General features: G+C 46.6%; 2 protein-coding genes across 3 annotated transcripts; one reads left to right on the top strand and one right to left on the bottom strand.

Annotated features, from left to right (window-relative positions):
* Positions 1 to 2458: 2458 nt before the first annotated feature.
* TSN (translin) lies at positions 2459 to 9345 on the bottom strand. Its single transcript, XM_005519656.3, has 6 exons — positions 9250 to 9345; positions 9065 to 9158; positions 5933 to 6029; positions 5006 to 5121; positions 4275 to 4354; positions 2459 to 3911 (listed from the first exon to the last, which is right to left on the bottom strand). The coding sequence occupies exons 1-6, from the start codon at positions 9313 to 9315 to the stop codon at positions 3675 to 3677; spliced, it is 690 nt and encodes a 229-aa protein (XP_005519713.2). The 5' UTR covers positions 9316 to 9345; the 3' UTR covers positions 2459 to 3674.
* A 335-nt stretch (positions 9346 to 9680) lies between these two features.
* Positions 9681 to 14281, top strand: NIFK (nucleolar protein interacting with the FHA domain of MKI67). Of its 2 annotated transcripts, none has more exons than XM_014249215.2 (6): positions 9681 to 9816; positions 9901 to 10029; positions 10645 to 10753; positions 11480 to 11691; positions 12378 to 12458; positions 13700 to 14281. In XM_014249215.2, exons 1-6 carry the CDS (start codon positions 9691 to 9693, stop codon positions 13880 to 13882), a joined length of 840 nt encoding a protein of 279 aa, XP_014104690.1. In that variant the 5' UTR covers positions 9681 to 9690; the 3' UTR covers positions 13883 to 14281. The 2 variants fall into 2 exon arrangements, with proteins under 2 accessions (XP_014104690.1, XP_005519714.2); XM_005519657.3 differs by having other exon boundaries at positions 9904 to 10029.
* Positions 14282 to 20781: the final 6500 nt, after the last annotated feature.

Consider the following 20781-nt stretch of genomic DNA (forward strand, 5'->3'; position numbering starts at 1 on the left):
CTTTAGTAGAGCTGCACCCCTGCATCCAGGGCAGCTCTTTAGTAGGGCTGCATCCAGTGACAGTACTTGAACCAGACAAGATAGACTGTGGATGGGTGACAGGTCAGGGTCCACACACAGACCCCCAGTGTCATCCATGTCAACTTTCTGCTCCCCTTAATTGCCTAGGTGTGAAATCACCTTGCTGGCTGAAAAACCTGTATGAGGCTCTGTTGCTCAGTCACTTTGCAGTGAAATAAAGGCAAATTATTTATTCAGAGAGAAAACCCTTGCCAATTGTCTCAAAATGGGAAGCAGTTAAATTACTGCAAGAAAAATCAAACCATTTACCACACAGTGTTACAGCTCAGAGAACACTGAAAGCTGGCACCGCAGGGAGAGGAAGAAGCCTTCCTCCACCACACTGGCACAGCATGGAGGGGGGACTGTGTGATGCACTAGGTCAGGAGCAAACACTGCTGAAAAATAAAGACTGTTTCAGGTAAATCAGTTCCTTGATCCAGCTCACTTCATAGACGTTTGCTGGCACCAGGAAACGGCAGCCGGGAGGTGATAACGTGTCCTCTAACAAATGCCAGTTTAAAAAGGTGGCTGGGCTGGCTGCAGTTAATCAATTCCAGCAGGCAGAGCCCCGTTCAAGAGACAGCCCCAAGGTCTATTGTGCATCCTGCTCACCCCTGCTTCCCAAACTGTTTCAGGTCAGCTCTTTCATTGATCTGCCGGACTTCAGCAGGCAGGGCTATAAATAAAGAGCCATTAATCAACTACTTAAGTACCCTTTTTACTGAAATAAAGAAAACCCGCAGAAATTACATCAAGATGGGAAAAATCCAAACAAACAGGTTAGTGAAAACAAAGAGAATCCAAGAGAGCACTCCCAGGAACACACTTGAGGCTGAAGTGGCTCAGGGAACAGCCATGCTGCGTGTTGAGTCAGACTCTCCAGTGCTCCTGTGCTGACTCACTCCCATCCCAGCTGCCAGCACACTCTGCGCAGTCCATTCGGTACCAACAGGAGTCACTTGTTCAGAGTTCAAGTGCATCTTGATGCACCATGAGCCATCAAGTTTCTGCAGTCCACTGACATTCCCTGTTCCCCCTTCCCTACTCAAGTCCTTCTGAGTTTTCCCTTCTGTTGTCCCAGCTCTGGGACAGGAACACAATTTACCATTTAGGATCAGAATAATGTGCAGATTCCTTGTCAAGGTCACAAGGTCCTACAGGCTACTGTGGTGCAGAGGAAGCTACAAACACATCCCCATCTTCCCCTGCTGCTGCCTAGGGAGAAAGTTAGTGGTTTGTTTTTCCCTTCTCCAGACCCAGGCTGGGAATGAGCTGTGTAGCCTTTTCCAGAGAACGATGCTAGGCTCTCCCAAGACATAGAACAGGAAAGAATGAGGTGTTTGCTAAACACCCTCCAAGAACACAACACTGAGTGTTTCTTTCTTGGGCACCTGCTCTTCACAGAGCCTTAGACAGAAGGATCCCACACCTTGCACCTCTGTAAGACCTAAGTAAGAGCCTTGCTCTTCCCGCTGTCCCTCTCACAGTACTTGCACCTGTGGCACAGCACTGCTTCGTCTCCACCAGCTCTCAGAACGCACCAGCAAGAGCTGGCAGATCTTGGATCTAGTGAACAGCTGCGTTAGGCACACAGGATCCCGTGTCAGGAACCAGACCTGCTGCATGACCAGATACAACTGAAGCACCTGGGATACAAGTCATCACAAAGCCTTAAACAGAACCTGCCCTGCCACGTGGCCTCACATCCCAGTGCCACATGCCAGGAGTGCTCCAACCTAAGACACACCAAACTGATGCTCAGGAAACCCTTCTCTATTCCCCCACTCCCACTAATTTCCTGTGAGACCCTGAAGTGCACAGCCTTAGGGTGTTGGTTTACCCCCCATCTCTGCTTTGGACAGTAAAACTGACTTAAGCTCCTTCCTTCCTCCCACTGCCACAGCCTGAAGTCAAGAAATGAGCAAACACTGGCACAGGGCAAGAACAAAGAAATACTTTGAAAGCTGTTACATTGCCACAGGCCTCAGGAAGTTACACCCTCATTTTCTTCTGAAAGAGGGATATTGCCATCTCCAGGTGTTAAGTGACATGAGATAAAAAGGATGAGGACAACATGAAGGATTGAGATGCTCTTAGGATAATCTTGCCATCTCTTGCATTGGGTAAGGATAAACTCTGTATTTCTCCTATTTTACTTGGTGAAATCACTCAAAATTAAAAAACAAAAAAGGCTATGAAATCTGTTTGCAGTTTGACTTTGCACTTGGCAGTGTTTAGAAGTGCACCACTGAACAACTACAGCCAAGGGGAGAAACTCCATTATTGTCCAAGGACAGCTGAAAGATGAACTGAAATGCTGGTAATCCAGAACAGGCTCCCAGCAAGGGAAGCAAATAACAGCAGATGATCAGACAACAAGCAGAGGTACCAAGTGGCCATAACGAAAGAACAGCTTTTATTGGCCAAAATAACCAAGAAACCATTTTCTTCCAATAAACAAAACAACCCCCTAACTCAGCAGCAAATCTTCACTAAGAAACTGAAATACTAATAAGCCCCACATAAACTTGACCATTCCCATTCATCCTCTGAAGTATTCCTCCTCCTCGCAAGTGCTGCTCCTGCACCTCCAGAAGCAGAATGGCAAAACTCAAAGTAATTTAGGACAAGAGAACAAGCCCATGAGGAGGCATGAATCTGTCCACTTACACACATGAAAGAGGCTGTTGGTGTTTGCAACATCTTACATACTTACCTGAAAGCAGTAACTTTCCTGTTTCTGGAGATACAAACATTCTACTATACAGACTATAGTTTTGTGGTGTTTTTTTTTTTTTAATCCCAGGACACAGGTACAGTTGTGGCCTGTACACGTTGTTATAACTCAGACACCACCTGCAGTTTATCAGTTTACACTTCTCTATTCAGAAAACTTGGAAGTTAAAAAAACATGAAAACTGGTTACACTGAGTTCTCAAGGCAAATCATCATTTAGAACTCTGCATTTACTCATGACAGCAAAACAAATACCAGACAGAGAAAGCAGGTGTCTAAGAAGACCTTGCTCTCCCTGGTAACTGAAATCCTGGTGTTCTCCATTATGGGGGTATATTAACAGAAACCATTAGAAAAGAGATCTGGTTCATAAACAGTTATGCAAATTTGTTCAACTTACATAGATGAAAATTTAAGAAACAAAAAGAAAAAGAAAAAGTTTCTTAAAAAAAAGTTGGTATTTACACACCGTGTTTCTTAAAAGATCCCATGTGTCTGCACTGAGCTGTGTGCTGTGCACACACCTCTGAGGGTGTGTGAGCAGAGATAGCCACAGCACTTCCCTGACAGAGCAGGGAAGCAACACTACAGAAGTAATGGGAATCTCAGCTCATGGGAGTTACTAACTTCTATTGCTGCTGTGCAGAGAATGGCACCATGGGTTTGACAGAGGAATGCCACTGGAAACACTCTCCTGTCCTAATCTAGACATGATTTTACAAAACATCTAACACCTGTACTACACCTTTTGTAAGAAAATAGAGAGCAGCTTTGAGCTGCAGTTCTTCTAAACTACTGTAGGAAGGCTTCTCTAGGTACTTCCTAAATTGGCAACCATCTGAGGTAATTGATGATGCTGTTCAAACGAGCATCCTTCACTTCTCCCCACCTGCACCAACTGTTGCCTCCTTATTGAGTCCTCTGATCGACAAGTCGTAAACCACTTCCTCAATTTTCTTGACATCGTATTTCAGGCCATCGTAGCGTTTTCTCAGGGAGTCATTCTTCAGGTTGAGGAGGCGGAAGCCAGAATCCAGCTCATTGATAAAGGCTGAGATGCGGAGAGGGCGAGAATAGTCCCCAGCTGTGACACTGTTCACTGCCAGCCTGGCCTGTGAGAGGAGACACTGAAGAATTTCAGCACAGCACCCACCCACCCACGTCACGTCACGTCACATCACATCACTGCCCCCATCAGTTACTGTCCCAAATGAAGCACTTGTGTTCCAGGAAATCTGATTATTTGTAGTTAGATCTACCTTTTTCCTGGCCATAGTTCTGGATTTTCAATCAAATGACTAGTTTAAATCTTAAAAGTATCACTGAGAAACATGCAGAGAAGCATCTTGCTACAAGTTCAGATCAAGGTGTTGTGTATCATAACCTCCAGGAACAACCCTGGAAAGGTAAAAAACACATTACTTCTGTTTTCAAGGTCAGTTTCAAACCAAATACTGCATTAATATCTTTCTTACCAGCTCACTGGCCAGAGTTAACACACCAGAAAGATAATCTTCAATGTCCAGGTGAAAGCCCCGTTCTCGATCAGCTTCAACTGAGACAAAAACAGAGCAGTGATGAGGTGGTGCTGAGCATGAGCAAATCCAGCCACCTTAAATTGCACTTGTTTACTGGTGCTAATTTGAAATATCGAATTTATGAAATATTATTACAAAATAAAAGTCAGCCTTTTCCTGTATGTGATGCAATTACAGCCTCTCAGCTCTTGATTCAGCATTTTGAGCATCCTCAACTGTACATCCAACAGGGTAACTGGATTTACATCTACATACAGGATGTATTTTCCTTACTTTTTTTCAAATCTTTTGCTCTGTGAAGATACAACTCTTTTATGGCAAAGAATTTAATCTGCTTTACACACTGTTTAAAAACCAAAAGCAAGAAATTAGAGAAACAAGCTGTCATTTTTATGTTATTCTTTTGGTGCATTTACACACTTTGAATGAATGACCTTCATTGATGAAGAACTTACTAATGAATAAATACTTTTGTTAACATCAGGTTTGCCAATTTCTGTCTTCCAAGAATTTGCTGTTTATATAATGAAATCAAATACCAGATAAGCTCTGGATCTGATTTCTAAGGAAGAAATCTTAAAGCAAAGTTCTGCCGTTTCCCTGTACCTCTGAAAGCTACAATGTCTAAGGTCACAAGCTTTCTCTCTTCTGTTACAACATTAACTTACTCCCAAGTATTTCTGCAACAGCTTCTCGGGTTACTAACGTTTCTGACTCCAAGTAGACTACAAATGCTGCCAGGAACACCAGCCGCTGCAGTACAAACCTCCAGTGCTCATGAAACCTGCAGAAGAAACACCAAGTCAAGGTATAAATAATTAATGTTTATTACTGGAGCGTTAGGACACAAGCACACATTATGTGTGCATTGTTTTCTGCCTTAACACATGCACATCACAGTGTTTTTGGTTTATCAAAATGACAACAGCTAAAAGATATCTTGGTACTCCAGAAGTCCACCCCCAGGTTACCACACTGGAGGCTGACATTTGCTTGCCCCTCTCACACACATCCTCAGCTCTCACACTTTTCCAGGCTGTGTTGCCCACAGATAGCCAGGGCTTTCCCTCCCACCCTCCCTCAGCAGATCTGAGCTGACAAGATTCTTGTTCTTTGAAATGTTCTTGCCAGGCACTGTCCCCTTCTGGCAGCAACAGAACACAAAGGTGACAACTTCATTTAGTGTCTGCAGAACCAAAGAGCCATTTCATGACAGATTCAGAGCTCTGCTTCCAGGAATGCCCCAAACCGAACAACTTAACTGAAATTACTGGAGCAGCAAATGCCCTGCTCCCAGATACAAGGGCAGCTCCAGCAGAACACCAACTTCTTAAGCTTCCCTTTTTCTTTTTAAAGAAAGTTTCTAAAAAATAATTCAATACTGAGTATTTTTAGTGAAAAGTTACAGTGTTTGAGCAAAAGTGTTTTTCATCTATGCTGATAAAAACCTCACACTTATCTACCATGTTTTCCTTTTCAAAGAGAAAGAAGCATTCAGCCCATAGACTTTTACATCATTTTTCCAAAGCAATGAGGCCAAATGCCCAAGCAATGCCCATATAGATCAGTGTCTGGCCATGTGTGATCCTGCACACCTGTAATACTGATCAGCAGGAAACTTGGTCTTCAGAGACTCCATCTGTGTCCTCACTGTACCAAAGTGCTCACGAGCCTTCTGACACTTCTTTGGAACTGAAAAAGAAGCAGCATAGCATTCAGGGAATTAATATATTCAGGAAATGATCTGACAGGCAAAAGAAGTTTATAAATAGAGTTTTTTATACAGTGCTATTTACACTACTTTCTTGTCCAAGATAGGCTGCTGACACTTGCAATCAATCTGAGAAGTATTCCTGGTGACACCATGAGCCATAGAGGTAAAGTAGAAAGATTCTGGAATTCCAGGCTGTCTGATCTGCTCTGGGCCTTTGTTTTGAACTTGAGCCAAGATGTCCCGGCAACAGCCAGATCCCAAGCAATGGAACAGCACTACACACAGCAGGTGGCCCCAAAGGAAGCACATGCTTACCAAGCACTGCTGCCAGACAACTCTCACCATCAAAGGAAAAGCAACTTTTCTTTCTCCACATTAAAATCTTATCCTATTTTTCTAATCCATCAGAGTTTGGTTACACAAGGTGCAACTTCCCTTCAGGAAACTGCAATTCCTGCTTTTTACAATATATTTGATGAGCCTGGGTTGCAGGCTGTCCAGTGTGTGTTAAGCTCTGCAGAGAAACGATCTCTGTTCCTGCAGCAGCCACTGCCACCTCCCGTTTGCCGAAAGAGTTACAGCCCCGCTGCACCTGCAGTGCCAGCGACCGGCCAAAGGGCTCAAACCACAACTCCCTGCAGCCCTGCCACTGATCCTGCTCACCAGCCAAAATAGGCCAAAGATCAAACCGACAGGCCCTCCTGCATCTTCATGTACAGAAGCCAGGATTATTCACAGAAGCTAAATCTGAAAGCTGTGATGGTTTTTACCAAACAAGACCTACTAGGAGTCACTCAAGTGTGATTATAAAACTTCTTTCCAGGAATAACACATAATTTCTGTTTTAAAAAGATATGGAGGGAGAATGGCATGCAAAACATAAAAACTTCAGGAAGCATGAACGTGGGAGTGCTCCATGTGGCAGCCAGGATGAAAGAGCTGTGTGAAGCTCACTGAGAGCTACAGGATTGCCTCAGTCATGTGAGCATCATGTGGGGGAAGAGAGAAAGGAACACATTTGCATTTGGATTCTGCCAAAGGCACCTGTGACAAAAATAAACAATCCTTACAATAAAGGCTCAGACAATGCCCAGTGACACACACACAACCCCCAAATCCAAACTGCCCTTGCACATCCTCAGGTGTCACCTATGATGTTCTGCAGTTGCAGAGCAAACACCGAGCTGGCTCTCAGGCTCCGGAGGCCCCACCTGTCATCCTGACTGGTATCAGACAACAGCAGGATGCAGCACACACTGCCCTGCCCAGCTTTCTGAGCAGTTCTCCAACTCCATCTGGGACAAGCAGCCAAGGAAGGCTGTGCAAGATGACATTTTAAAAGCCACTGGCTGGTACAGAAAGCTGTCCTACATCAAACTCCCAACTATCCATCCCATGGTTTTACTAACAGAGCTGAATTTGATGACAAATTCACAGGTCTGTTATCACAAGTTAACTCTTGACCTACTAAGCATGAACTCGTTATTTTTGCAAGAATTTTAAGATGAGGCTTTGGATTTTCTGTTTGGTTGTTTGTTTGTTTGTTGCTTTTTTGTTTGGTGGGTTTTTGTTGGTGGTGGGTTTTTTGGTGGGGTTTTTGTTTTGTTTTGTATTTTTTTAGTTGATTTTGTATTTTTTTTTAACTATTCTACATCTCTTCTCAGACTCCTCAAGTTCCAGGAATTAAAAATCAAGTGAAAAGACACTGAGTTGAACATGGGCCTCTACAATTAAACACTTGAAAATGACTCTGAAGTTGTTACCCACACAATGACTGTGGAATTTCCCAGGTTAGAGAACTGAGTGTCTGTTTGTGTAAATAATCACTCAGCAGTTCTGATTTCCAGCACTGCCAGGTTTCCCAGCAGACAGAACTTGCACTTGCATGCACAGGTCAAACCCCAGGCACTGCTCAATGCTGATGACCCTCTGCAAGGCCAGAGGAATCCCAGGCCTCCAGCTCCAGCCCCAGTGTGCTGGGGAACCTCATCAGGCTGAAAACAACCAGCCAGCTCTGCAAGGGAGTAAAACAGAACCTACAGAGGCTGGTTCTATTTCTCTTCACAGGGTGGCTTGCACAGATTCCTCTCTAGAGTTTCCAGCTCAGTCAGAATAGTTGTTTCTTCTCACAAGATACTGACTGGAAAAAACCCAGCTCTTAATGGAGATATTTAAGTTTATTCCAGTAGTTTAACCAGTAAGATGAGAAATGAGGCAGAAGAAAGAACAGATCTGGCATTTGGGCCTGCAGAGCTGCTCTCATGTCCTGGAGGAAACAGGCTGACCCAGAAACATTCTGCCCAACACCTCTGAAGCCCAGAACCAGGCTGATGAAACCCAAACCTCCAAAGCTGCAGAACAATTCCTGCTGTCGCTCAGACATCAAGGGCAGGTCCTGCTGTTTCAGCCTTTGCAAATTCTTTTTACGTTTTGCAAATTTTACACCCACAAAGATTTTTACAGTCAAAGATTTTGCAGATTTTACACCCACAAAGAGAATCTGTTTTGTACAAGCCAGATTGAAGTGCGTTCCCCCTATCCCAGTCCATAATGAATAGTCTCTCAGCACTCAAGAACACAGCTTTTTGGGGTGTGGGATGAAGAGATGGGATGGGGACACTGATACAAAGGCCCAACAAGTGGTGATAACACAGTCCATGTGCAAGCCACTTACAGGGAGACCTAAGAGCCGACTCAGCAGTGCAGAAAGTGAACACCTCTTAAAGAACACACAGCTCTGCACCGAGACAGAAAAGGAACCCATGCTAGGGAGGGAGAAAGGGACAGAACGGTGTTCCATAACGCGGAACGGCAGCTTTACTACTTGTCTGGCTTGAGACCTCCCAGCTTCGCCCTCCTCTTCCCAGCAGCCTCCGGGAGACCCAAGCTGAAGGCCCCGGGAGAGACTGGAACCGGAAAAAGGGGCCCCGGTACAGGGCACCTGCGTGCTCCGAGGGGCACTCCCGCCCCCCGGCTGTTCTCCCCTGCCCGGTGGCGGCGGCGCGGGACTCACTGTTCTGGAAGCCGGACCCCTGGTGCACGCCCTGCAGCAGCGTCAGGATCTCCCGCGCCGTCTGCTCCAGCGTCTGCACCACCTTCCGGATCTCCTACGGGCACAGCGCGCCGTCAGCCGAGGTACCGCCTCGCCTCGCCTCGCCTCGCCTCGCCCCGTACCGTCCCGCCCGCCCGCCCCGGCACCTCTCGGATGTCCTGGTCCTGGCCGGGCGCTCCCTGCAGCGCCGCGAACATCTCGCTGACCGACATGGTGCCGCCGCTTCCCGCCCACGGGGCCTTCCGCCCCGCCGGCGCGTGCCTGCCCCGCGCACCGCCTGACCGCGCCGCGCCGGGCTGCCCCGCGCACCGCCTGAGCGCCCGGAGCAGCCAGGAATGGACGGAGGGGCGGCTGGGAAGGTGCCCAGAGAGTGCGGATCGCCCCGGGGCGGGCAGTTGGTCACTACCAGGGCGGGAGTTTGTCGCCCCGGCGGTGTCCGTGTCTCAGGCCGCCCTCCCGATGCGGTGGGGCCGGGCCCGCTGGGGCCGCGCGAGGGCGCGTCCGCCCTGTTGCTGGGAGACGGCGTCTGGCCGCGCGGCGCTGGCGCGAGGGCAGTGACGCACTTCCGGCGGCCTTACGGAGGCAGCATGGCGGCGGAGGAGCCCGCGTCTGCTACGGCTGTGAGGGCGGCGCCGCTCCTGGCGCTGGACCCGCGGCTACAGCGCCAGTTCCAGCAGAAGGTGCAGCGGGCGCGCACCAAGAGGACGGCCAAGGTGAGTGGAGCGGCCCGGCGGGGGGGGGCGCGGCCCGAGGAGTCCCAGCCCGGGCTGACGCGGTCTCTCTGTGCCCTCTCTCAGCAGGAGGAGCTGACGCCGGGCGTGGTGTTCGTGGGGCATCTCCCGCGGGGCCTCTTCGAGCCGCAGCTCCGCGAGTACTTCGGGCAGTTCGGGACGGTGACTCGACTGCGGCTCTCCAGGAGTAAGAAGGTGAGGAGCGGCCCGGGCAGGACCTTAATGTGGCGGAACGCTCGCAGCCGGCGCCCGAGGCCGGGCCGGGCCGGGCAGCCTCCGTGACCTCGGGGGCTCTCCCCTTGCCCAGCAATGGCCACAGAGCCCTGAGGCCCTCAGCAGCCACACGTGCCAGGCGGCTGGGCCACGGCTCTTGTGGTCCTTTCATCTGTAAGTAAACGTACTCCTGTGGGAAATGCCGGAGTGCGACAGTTCGAGGTACAGCTGAAGTGTCACGATTCTATTGTAACTTACTTGTTTTGTGTTCAAGAAATGTAGTATCTTCTCGTTCCTGGGTTTGCTGTTGCATTATAAGACTACTGTATAAGCATGGAACAGCAGCAATGTAGGGCAGCTTTGGTTTTTTTTAGCAAGTAGATATGTGTGAACAGTTTGTTTTGTGTGCAAATACTTATTTTGCAAATAATGTCATACCAATTTAGGACTGAATCTGGTGCTTTTCACAATTTCAGGGAACTTTGTGAAATTACTTGTGGTTAACTGAGAATGGACTGTGACTTTGGAAGAATAAATTTCAATAGAACCCTTTAGGTACCAAAGCATTATTTCATGTTTCTCTCTTGTCACTTACAGACTGGAGGCAGCAAAGGCTATGCATTTATAGAGTTTGAGTCTGATGATGTGGCCAAGATTGTTGCAGACACAATGAATAACTACCTGTTTTCTGAGAGACTGCTGAAGTGTAAGTATAAGTTGCAGTGTAAGTCCTCTACCATGTAAAGGAAACTTGTAGTTATTTCAGTTATCTTTTTCAACTGCATAGAATTTTAGGGGTTTTCCAATGAAGTTTTGTCCAAAAGTATTTTCTGTGGGGCTGAGCTTTTCATCATGTGTAAAGAACATGCTTAGCAGGCTTTTAGTCACTAGTGCTGTTTTTCTCTGGGTTGATATTGCTCTTAGTGATTGTGTAACACGAAATATCAGGGTAAGGTTGGGTTTGCTGTAGAGATAGTTCCTTTCACATGGAAACTCCTTGGCATTTGTAACTGCTGCAGTTGTTGTCTGTAAGGTTTGACATAAGGGTATTTTGAGTAAAAAACTGATGAAATCAGAGTTTCTCAGTCACGGTAACAGTAAGACTTTCTTTGTAAAGCATTATGAGTTATGTGTTGTGAAACAGTCCTGTCTGATCTTTGTGGGTGAAACTGTTAAAGTGTTCCCTCCCTCCCTCCCTCCCTCCCTCCCTCCCTCCCTCCCTCCCTCCCTCCCTCCCTCCCTCTCTCCCTCCCTCCCTCCCTCTCTCCCTCCCTCCCTCTCTCTTCCTCCTTCTGGCTGAGGATCCAGTGACCTTTTCTGTGTTCCTAAACCACTGTGCCAGCACGGTGTTGCAGCTGTGAGCTGTGCTGTGTGAATGCCCTTGGCAGGAAGGACAGCTCTATTGTGACCCCGTGTCCTGTCTTTGGTACAGGTCAGTTCATGCCTCCCGAAAAGGTCCATGAAAACCTCTTTAAAAACTGTGACAAGATCTTCCGGAAGCCTTCCCAGCCGGCTGTGCGGCGGTACAACAGGATCCGTTCCCTGCTGGAGAAGGCCAGGATGACCAAGCGCCTGCTGCATAAGGAGAGGCTTTTGCGGAAGAAGCTGGCTGAAAAGGGGCTGGAGTATGACTTCCCAGGATTTGTAAGTTTGGCATCGCTTCCATGAGTGTGTTAAGCAAGGTGTGTTTCTAGGTTTGTGCCGAATACACGGAAATCATGTGTTCTGTGTGGAACTGGCAAAAGAGCTGGAGCCCCAGGGAGGCTAACTTGTGTTAGGAAGTGTGTAGAAGCTCCAGGAATTCAGTGTGGTGCTGTTGCTGGGCTGTGCTCCATGTGCCTGTGTGTTTACTTGAAGAGAAGTAAATACGTACCAGCAAAGGGGAGATGTTCCTTTTCTTCTGTTGGAACAAGCAGTTGGATATTCTGTGGTTTAACACTGGAGTGCAGATCTCCAAAGAGCAGAGGGGCTTTGCTGAGCCCTGTGGGAGGCTTTGGCAGGTGGAGGTTTGAAGGCAGGTCCCAAGACCAGAACTTCCATCCGCAGCATGTTCCTCCTCTGCAGAGTGCTTGTGTCAAGTACTTGAGTTGTAAACAATTAGTACTGTTTGACATGTAATGTTTTAAAATGCACAGTTGCACCTTTTCTCATGTTGCTTTAGGTGTTTTTGTTCAAACCAGATCACCTGTGTGTCAGTCAGTTTATTACTTTATACCTATTTGCTGTAGCAAGGACTTCATAGCTAAGAAACATAGAAATCTATGAACAGGTAAGTGACTGCACCTTCACACAAATGTGTAGTGATCCACCTCATCTGTCTTCCTTCTTAGGCTGCACAGGCACTTTGCAAAAAGAGAAAAAAAATCAAAACATCCAAGAAATCAAAACTGAACATTTCTTTGAGCAGTCAGGTAAGACGGACCAGTCCTGCTGGTGTCCAGAACCACCATTCACACTGGGGCGGGTGTTTGAAGTCCTCAGCTGGCACCATAATACTGATATTAGCACACAAAAACTTTGACATTGTTTGCTTAAGACATGTTTGTGCCAGAAGTAGCTCCTTTGAGATGTATTAACACTCTTGAACAGGGGAGGGTGATTGAATCCTCGTGGTTCCTTCTCCTGTGAAAGTATTCAGCAGCAAAGGCACGCGCAGCACGCTATAACCAGCAGTGCCTGTCCCACAGTGTGTCTGCTGTCAGCCTCTGCTGTTCAGCACTCCCTTGAGGCTGTGATAGTGAAGGGTGCTGGGGCCAGGCGTCTGTACACCCCCTGCACCTGTGCTTTACACTGGGACAGCATGATCTCCTTCATGAAATCCTCCTGTTGGACCATGTTTTAATGCCAGCCTGTTTTGATAAAAAGGGAGTTGAACTGTTAATACAGTTTAGTGGTATCTGTCCCCATTTCCATACTGTGCTGTTCCTCCTACCCCATGCTCTCCAGGCACACTATTTGGTGTTTTGGAAACAAGTGGCAGGTAAAAGTAGCAGTAGGATGAAAGGGAAGTTCTGGTCATCCGGACTGAGATTTGGGGTATTGATGTTCTAAAAAGGCTGTAAGGCATTAACATTTCTGTTCTGTTTCATCATTGTTGTGAGCTGGGAGATGCGTGTGTGTGTGTGTGTGTGTGTGTGTGTGTTTGGGGATTTTTATTATTACTTGGTTTATTTCTGATAACTGGGGGGCATGGTTCGTTGTGAGGAAGACAGGATAACTAACACATTCTGTCGGCTGAGTTCTGAGGGCTTACTGAGGTAATGAAACTGGGATGTTTCAGCTCTGCTGTAAACTTGAATATGACATTTCTATATGCCAGTCTCAAATATACTCCCTCACCCCCTGCCCTGTTGTCCTGATTTTCTTCCACTGTTGTGATGCTTTGAGTCAGGAAATACAAAGTTTAGAAAGCAAATGTACATAACGACATGTTAGAAAATGTGAATTAATTTCCATTCACTTTTCACATACACATCTTTGAAGGTGTCTTTTTCAGTCCAAATAAATAATGTCTACAAAAGAAACTAGTTATAAAATGAAGACAGTTTTCCAAAGGAGAGCTGGGCTGAGGTGTCTGTGGTACCACAGGGGCAGTGACAGCTTTTTCTGACAAATGGTGTTGCAGTGAATCCTGTTTTTCTGATCTCTTCAGGATCCCACTCCAGTCTGTACTCCAGCAGTGCTGGAGCGCCGGAAAGCTGCTCAGATGGGTGATGACACAGAGGATGATGAAGTAACTTTCAGGCTTCCTTCTGCCAGTGTTAAGAACACTGTGCAGAGACCAAAGAAGCAGTCAAGGCAAAGACCAAGCCTGAAGAAACAGAAACAGACTTAATTTTTTTGTGGCTGTAGCCATATTTTTCCTCAACTTAAAAAACTATTGAGATGGATTCTGCTGTGTCTGCTGCCCTGGCTTGGTTCATCCTGCCTAGACTGTTTCAGTTTTTCTTAGGCAAGGACTCTGTTCACAAATCCCACCCCTCTGATTTAGCCATCAAGGGACCTATGGTCTTTTCTGCATATGAAGATGTTCTTGACTTTGTGCTCACAAGTGCCTGTGCTATGACACAGCTACAATAGTCCAAAATCTTCAGTTAATTTTGTAACTCATGTCTAGTGCTCAACTGTTTTGGAAGAAAATGTGAGGCTGTCCATTCAGAGCTTGCTAATGCAAGCAAGTGTATCTTAAATTTATAATTAATGACAGGTTATTAAAAAATCTACCATTTTTCAACTTTCTTGGCTTTTGGCTCTTCTGTTTAACTGCATGTCTGTGTTTTGTGTAAGTTCTCATATATTTGCACCAGCTGAGGCTCTCAAGAAGATACACCAGTAATCAGAGCAGTCTGAGTTCTAATGGCAGTTCTGTTGTCCTTTGTCACTGCATTTTAGTTTCACTGCTTGCATGAAACAAGGGCATCTTCTGCTCCAAGGGGTGATAAGCACATTTAGATACTACAATAACCAAGAGTGCAAAGGCAGGTTTTTGTCAGCAGTAGTATGAGTTCAGAGAATTGAGCATAGCTTTTAGTAGTGCATTAAGATTCACTTTTGTTCCAACTAGCCTGTCAGTGCAGATGGCATCTGGTCCTGCTTGAACAGGCAGCTTGACTGTGCAGTTAGAATTTGGATTTTAATGCAAGTCTGAAATCTGTAGAAATCACAGTTTGGGTTCTGTGCACATACTTAGCTGTCATCTTTTGTTGTCTTAAACACTCTGATGCTGTTCAGGCTGGTCAGGCCCGGCAGACGATTTTAGAGGAAAGCTCAGGTGATAATAACCTGCAAGGTAGGTGGCTGGCACTAATTGGCTATTTGAGTTGAAATCCTGTCAGAGAAAAATTAATCTAAACCATTGGTCTTGCTGATTCTGATCTATCTGGCCTGATCACTGGAATAATTGTGGGATTATAATGACATTGTCTAGGTGACTCAGATTACATCATTCTCCTTTGTTGAGGAAGCCACTTGGATGAGTGCATGTTCATATCAAACACTTGACACCTTGGGCAGGCCAGGGGAATCCCTTCACTGACCTGGTGGTCATGGACGGTCCTTGCCTTCTAACCAAAGTGTTGCTGTGTACATCTGCAGGCTTTCTTCCCTGTGGTGTTTGATGAGAAAGGGCAGTGCTTGCACCCCAAACCTGTGGGAAATACATGCTCACTTGAGGTTTGAGATACACATGACCACAATGGTTGGCAGAAATTGCTTATCTGTTCGTATCTGACGTGCAGCTGTTGAAAAACTTCTACTTTGATGTCACACAGCAGAGAGCAGCAGAAAAGAAGCAAAATTGATCTGCCCGGAATAGACAGTTTTCTTTTGAAGTCCATGTTGCTGACTTTGTGTTGGGTACATAAAAGATGGCTGTTGTGTCAGGATGAACTAGCAATGTGGCTGCGTTTCTCCTGCTGGGAGCTGAACCTCCTGACACCGGGGGGCAGCACGACTCAGCTGTGTGGCCATGCCGCAGCACAAGGGAAACGACATCCGTTCCTAAGGAAAACCCTCTCTCCAGGCAGTGAGGAGTGAGTGGCTGCGCTGGTGTGACTCGCGTCGCTAACACGGCTTGAGACTACATGAGAAACCTGATACTGATCTTATCCAAAAATGCCCATTTCTGTGGTGCTGCCACAAATGCTTCATCCTAGGCTGCAGAGTTAAAGCTGCTCTTTAGAAAACTTAGTTTATCCAGAGTAACTTCTCTGGTGCAGTTCCACCTTCCCCAAAGCCTGAGTATCTCCATTCCTGTGCTTCCTATTCCAATGCCTTGGCCTGCATGTTGAACCGGGAGTTGCTTCCTTCCCACTCTGCTTCCATTGCTGTGCTCCTCTCTGTGCCCAGTGTTCTGCCCCTGCCTGTGTCCACTTGCTGCTTTCTTCCATGTTTGACTTGGTTTCTCATGCTGCTTGCAGTGCCAGGGCCATCCTGTCTGGCTGCATGAGCTCCTGCATGTTCCCTGCATGAAGGACTTTGGCTTCTGGAGGTCTCTTGGAAAGGTTTGTGCCTTTAAGCTAAAATCCTGGCTGCTGCTGCCTCTCCAGAGTCACAAAGCAGTGTGAGACTTGATGGGAAGATGTTCAAGAAAACTGCTTACAATAAGGGTTGCTTCCTGCTATAATTTTCCTTTCCCTTCCTTTTGTTTGTTCATCTTCCTTCAATTGAGATCAGCTTAGATCGCAGCTCTGAAAAGTAAGGAAGGAAAATTTTGTGTTTGAGGAAAGCACAACAATACCCAGGCTACAGCAAGGAACTCTCTGCAGAAGGGCAGCTTTTCTTGGTGATAGTTTCTGTTTTTAGGCTGCCTGTGTTATTAATATACTGCTGTCCAGGGAGATGTACGTAAGCAGAAATTCAGACACCTGATACTTGCCAAACATAGTTTCCATAGCAAGTGGACAGATGTGCTGTGTCATGAGTTATGCCCCAGTCCCTGCACTGATTTTTATTTCTCATTTCTCCAGTAATTTGTTTGTTCATCTTGGATAAACACAAACCTTCTGGCCACTGATTTTAGGACAGGCTCCAAGTTGTTTTTACTGGGATGCTGGGACTGTTTGGGATATGGTTTCAAGGCATGACTTGCAAATGCTCTGCCTTTCAGTTATGAATGATTTTGTAGAGCTGTTTTGCTGAACACTCATGTATGTATTACTGTTTTCAAGCTTGAGAAACTTAAGTGCTAACCAAGCCTGCTAATTTACACTAATTTATTATAATTTCTCTGTTTTTCAGGAAGGAGTGGGGTTTAAGAGTGTTCACCATTTCCTGGCACATGAAATACTAAAGTAAAGGAAGAACAGGGGGTTGGGAGGATGGGGGAGAAAAGCAGAATTGGCTGCAAGATAGAGGGGAGAAAGGAATGATGAAGCCAATGCTCACCTCTCAAGACAAAGGTACTGGTGAATGTGGCAGGGTTAGACTGCTCAAAATTAAAGATGCAGTTTTATATTTTCCTACTTGTTTTGCCTGTTAGATGTGCTGTGGGATGCGCAGGCTGCACGGGGCATAAGAAGTGAACTGCCATCACAGTCCAAGTGCTGGTGCTTGCTCATGAGCCAAGTGAAGGAGGAGAGCAGGCTGGGCAAGTGACACTTGCTCTTGCCAGTACCAAGCCTGTTTGCTTGCATACCTGGCTTTGGAAATGGCTGCAGCCCTGGGGAGCAAGGCTAAAACCTGTCTGCAAATGGCTCATGGTGCAAGGGAGGCATGGCTCTGAGGGGTGACATGCTCTCCCCTCCAACTAACCAGTGAGGGAGAGGGGAGCTCCAGCAAATTCCCCTCTCCCAGCTTTCCCTTCAGAGTGCTGGGGAATTTGGCTCTCACTGCAGTGATGCAGCTAGCTGGAGTGGGCTGTGCTGTGTGAGGTGCTGTGCACATCCCTGCCCTGGGCAGGGAAAGCTGGCTCAGCAGGTAGCAGAGTACAGTGAATGTGATCTCCATTATGTGTTTTCCAGGAATATCCACAAATCCTCTTGGACCAGACTTTTTCATTGTCCAAGATGCTGTTCAAACACATCGTTTTTTCCTGAGTTTTCCATCTAACCTCCAGATTCTTGAAATATCTAACTCTAGGTAGCAATAATCTGCACTTCTTAGCCAGAGGTATGCTGGGGACCACCCCAGGATGCTGCTGGAGCAGTGGGGAGGCCATTCTGTGTGTCAGGCTGCTGCTGGCACTGATAGTGCAGGCACATCCCTAGGGAGGATGCCCAAGGGCAGCAGCTGTCAGAGCAAGCTGAAGAAATGGTTAACTGTGTGAGTGAGAATTCCTAAAGTGAAACACTTTCTTCCATGCAGGGTGCAGCAAGGCCTCTCAGCACTTGACACTCAGCATTAATTAAACATATGGCAGGAACAGCGATCTTGGCTGTCCTGGGAGGCTTGGAGTAGTTACACACCTGCATGTCTGTGGCCAGTAACCATGTGACTCTCCTGTGCTGGGAAAGGAGAAACTACAGAGAAGCTCCTACACAAGTCGTAGCTCTAATCAGGGAAGAAAATGCTGGTTTATGATAGTCCTCAAAAGTGTTGTTGAAGAGAGGCAGAACTGTGAGGACTAACTCTGCGTGACTTTGAGACAGTGGGGTCTGCAGTGAGCCACAGGCAGTGGGGTCACTTCTTTTCCCTGTCTCTCCATTTGATACATCACGTGGAGACTGTGGCTTGGCCTGGATTTGAAACTTGTTATTTTAAAGAACAGGAAAGAAAGAAACAAATCTCATTTTTATAATAGTGATTTTGGAAAGCCCTGTTCTTTTCTGTGTGTTTTCCCAGTGCTGATTGAGAGGAGACTTGGTGAACAGGTGCAGACGTGGAAATCAGGCTGCTTGCTCTGCAGTGAGGCATTCCTGCCAGTTTCCCACAAGGGCTTGCACAAACTCCCAGTTTGCTTGTGTATTGTTTTTTTTTTTTTTAAATACGCAGGGAAGTAGAGTTACTTCTGTCAGGGTGGCTTTGTAAGGCTGAGAGCGTTGCAGCATTTTGAGGGTGAAGGCAGGACTTACCTCTCTGCTGTGCTTGCTCAGGTTCTGTTTCTCACACAAGGCAGCCGTGCAGTGGGGAGTGAGCAGGGTCTGTGCCAGCTGTGCAGCAGCAGCAGCAGCAGCAGCAAAGCTACTTTGTCACCTACAGTATTTTTATTTCTCTTGTTGTGAAAGCTGGAAGGGCTCTGGTGTGATTTTCAGGTGCTGGGCTGCATTTGCAGGTCTGCCTGTTAGAAGAGGGCTAGGTTTATGTGCCCAGAAGTGATGGCAGAGGAAATGTAAGACAAATCTATGAAGTTTTCCTCCAGCTATCCCACAAAAGACGTGCTGTTTTTGGTTTATTAACAGGGCAATGCTTAAAGTGTGTTCTATTGAGCTGTATCCTTAAAAACAAATTCCAGGTTCGGAACTGCTGGAGCTTTGTGACTGGTCTGTCAGGAGCTATGCAAGTGCAAAGGACTAGTTCCAGAGGCAGTATGGATTCTCCTAAGGCAGATGTGTCTGTTGATGTAATGTCAATGCAGCCCCATCAAATGAATCACAGCCTAAGTTTTTATCCTGAGAACTACTACCTCACCTTTTTTCCCCCCATCAGCTCATAATTTTACAAAATTAAATCCTGCCTGTTAATATACAGTACAGAATCAACCAGTTGGTTGCTAAGACTCATTTGGAGTTGGTGATTTGGACACTTGGGTTTGGGTGGGCTGCCAGTGTATGTTTGCTGTGTTGCCATTCAATGTCAGCCCTCCCATTGCATTCTGTAAGAGCTTCCATTAATTTCAGTAGAAATCTGCATTTGGTGAAGGATGACCTAATCTTCAAAAAGGATCTTAATCCACTTAACCTCTATTGCAAAGCTCAGCATTTTTTCCTTGTCAAGAGCAGACTGCATTCCTAACCTTGATGTGTCACTTTCCAGTTGGCTTAATATTTGAGTGAGGATAGAAGGAAATGTTTTTCAGATACTGAAAGAACCCATGCTGGTAAGGTATGTGCATGTGCAATGCGCAAGTATAAAAAAAGGATATATGAGCATAATTGTGTTTGGATTGTGGAAAAAAGATCAGCAGATGACTACAGAGAACAAGCACAGGAAGAGGTAAATCCATTGGAAGCAGTGTAAACGGGAAACAATGAGGAAAGCGGAAATGGGGATGAAATGTTATTTAATGTAAATTTAAGTGCAAGACAAAATAGGATTCTTGTAAGTCTGACCTGTAAGTGTCTCTTTCCAGAGGCCTGAGGGCACCCAGGAAAAATACAGTCTCTGATGCAAATATAAGACCTGGCGCCCATGCCTTGGTAAGACCAGAGTTGATCTTCCAGGCTACTGCATTAAATCTAGCACAGCTCAGAAGGCATGGACAACTGTTGCCAATAGCCTGTGTTCAATTTTGGGGGGTTCAGCTCAGGCTCTGGTCACAAAACAAAGAACTCCACAATTAACACTAATTGGTACCTTCCTTGATCAGGGAGAATGAACCATTCCCAGCCTTCCTGGAGGCAGTCACTCCAGGTCAGGGGAAGAAGTCTGTGGGGATGTTGCATGGCTCACAGGACCTACCTGCCAGCAGGAAATCTCAAATCCAACCCAATTCACACTGCCTGAGGATTACCTGCTTTGTACAGGCTGTTTCTCCTTGGGTGGCCAAATGTCTGCAAGGAGTGAGCACGCGCAGATGTGCCCATGTGCACACGATGGGCCTTGAAGCCATTTGCTCATTTCCCTTTAATCAAAACCTTCTGCTCTTGTGTTTTCTTTTCTGTTTGGTGACTGAAGCGAAGCTTCATGTGCCTTCACGTGGGAGTTAAGTGGGTCAGTGGGGTGCTTTGTTCGTGGCAGCTCTCACATGGAAAAAGTCCGATGCAAAATGCTGAGGCTTGGCAGAAAAGTGCCAATTAAAGATAGTGGTGCGGGAGCATATTGTGTGAGCTGAACGTGCTCAAATCTGGGGCTGTGACAACTGTCATGTGCAAAGGAAAGGACAAGGAATTATTAAAATTCATGTTGATATGAAGTATTTGTACTTTCCCTGTCTCAAGTGTTGCTCTCATGCAGTATGGACAAGGAGCTTATTCCGTTTCCCAGGTAAGTGAGGGGCAGAAGGGCTGAGGCACACAGGGGACCTGTGCCAGAGTGGGATCAGCAGCACTCAGAAGTTGGGTACTTGGACTTCACCTCATGTTGGCCCATGGTATTTGTGCCAGCAGCAGTCTAGCCTTCTCCTCAGGATGGCACAAG

This window comes from Pseudopodoces humilis, chromosome 8 (genome assembly GCF_049639895.1).
Source record: "Pseudopodoces humilis isolate 2021_Gansu_Grassland_sample_001 chromosome 8, ASM4963989v1, whole genome shotgun sequence".
NCBI classification, from domain to species: Eukaryota; Metazoa; Chordata; class Aves; order Passeriformes; family Paridae; genus Pseudopodoces; species Pseudopodoces humilis.

Excerpts from the sequence above, each read along its gene's own strand:
- TSN (XM_005519656.3), bottom strand. The coding sequence starts at position 9,315 with ATGTCGGTCAGCGAGATGTTCGCGGCGCTGCAGGGAGCGCCCGGCCAG. Across the intron at positions 9,159-9,249 it reads AGGACCAGGACATCCGAGAG|GAGATCCGGAAGGTGGTGCA; the intron begins GTGCCGGGGCGG and ends CTGTGCCCGTAG. Across the intron at positions 3,912-4,274 it reads TAACTCTGGCCAGTGAGCTG|GCCAGGCTGGCAGTGAACAG; the intron begins GTAAGAAAGATA and ends CTCCTCTCACAG.
- NIFK (XM_014249215.2), top strand. The coding sequence starts at position 9,691 with ATGGCGGCGGAGGAGCCCGCGTCTGCTACGGCTGTGAGGGCGGCGCCG. Across the intron at positions 9,817-9,900 it reads GCACCAAGAGGACGGCCAAG|CAGGAGGAGCTGACGCCGGG; the intron begins GTGAGTGGAGCG and ends GCCCTCTCTCAG. Across the intron at positions 12,459-13,699 it reads ACATTTCTTTGAGCAGTCAG|GATCCCACTCCAGTCTGTAC; the intron begins GTAAGACGGACC and ends TGATCTCTTCAG.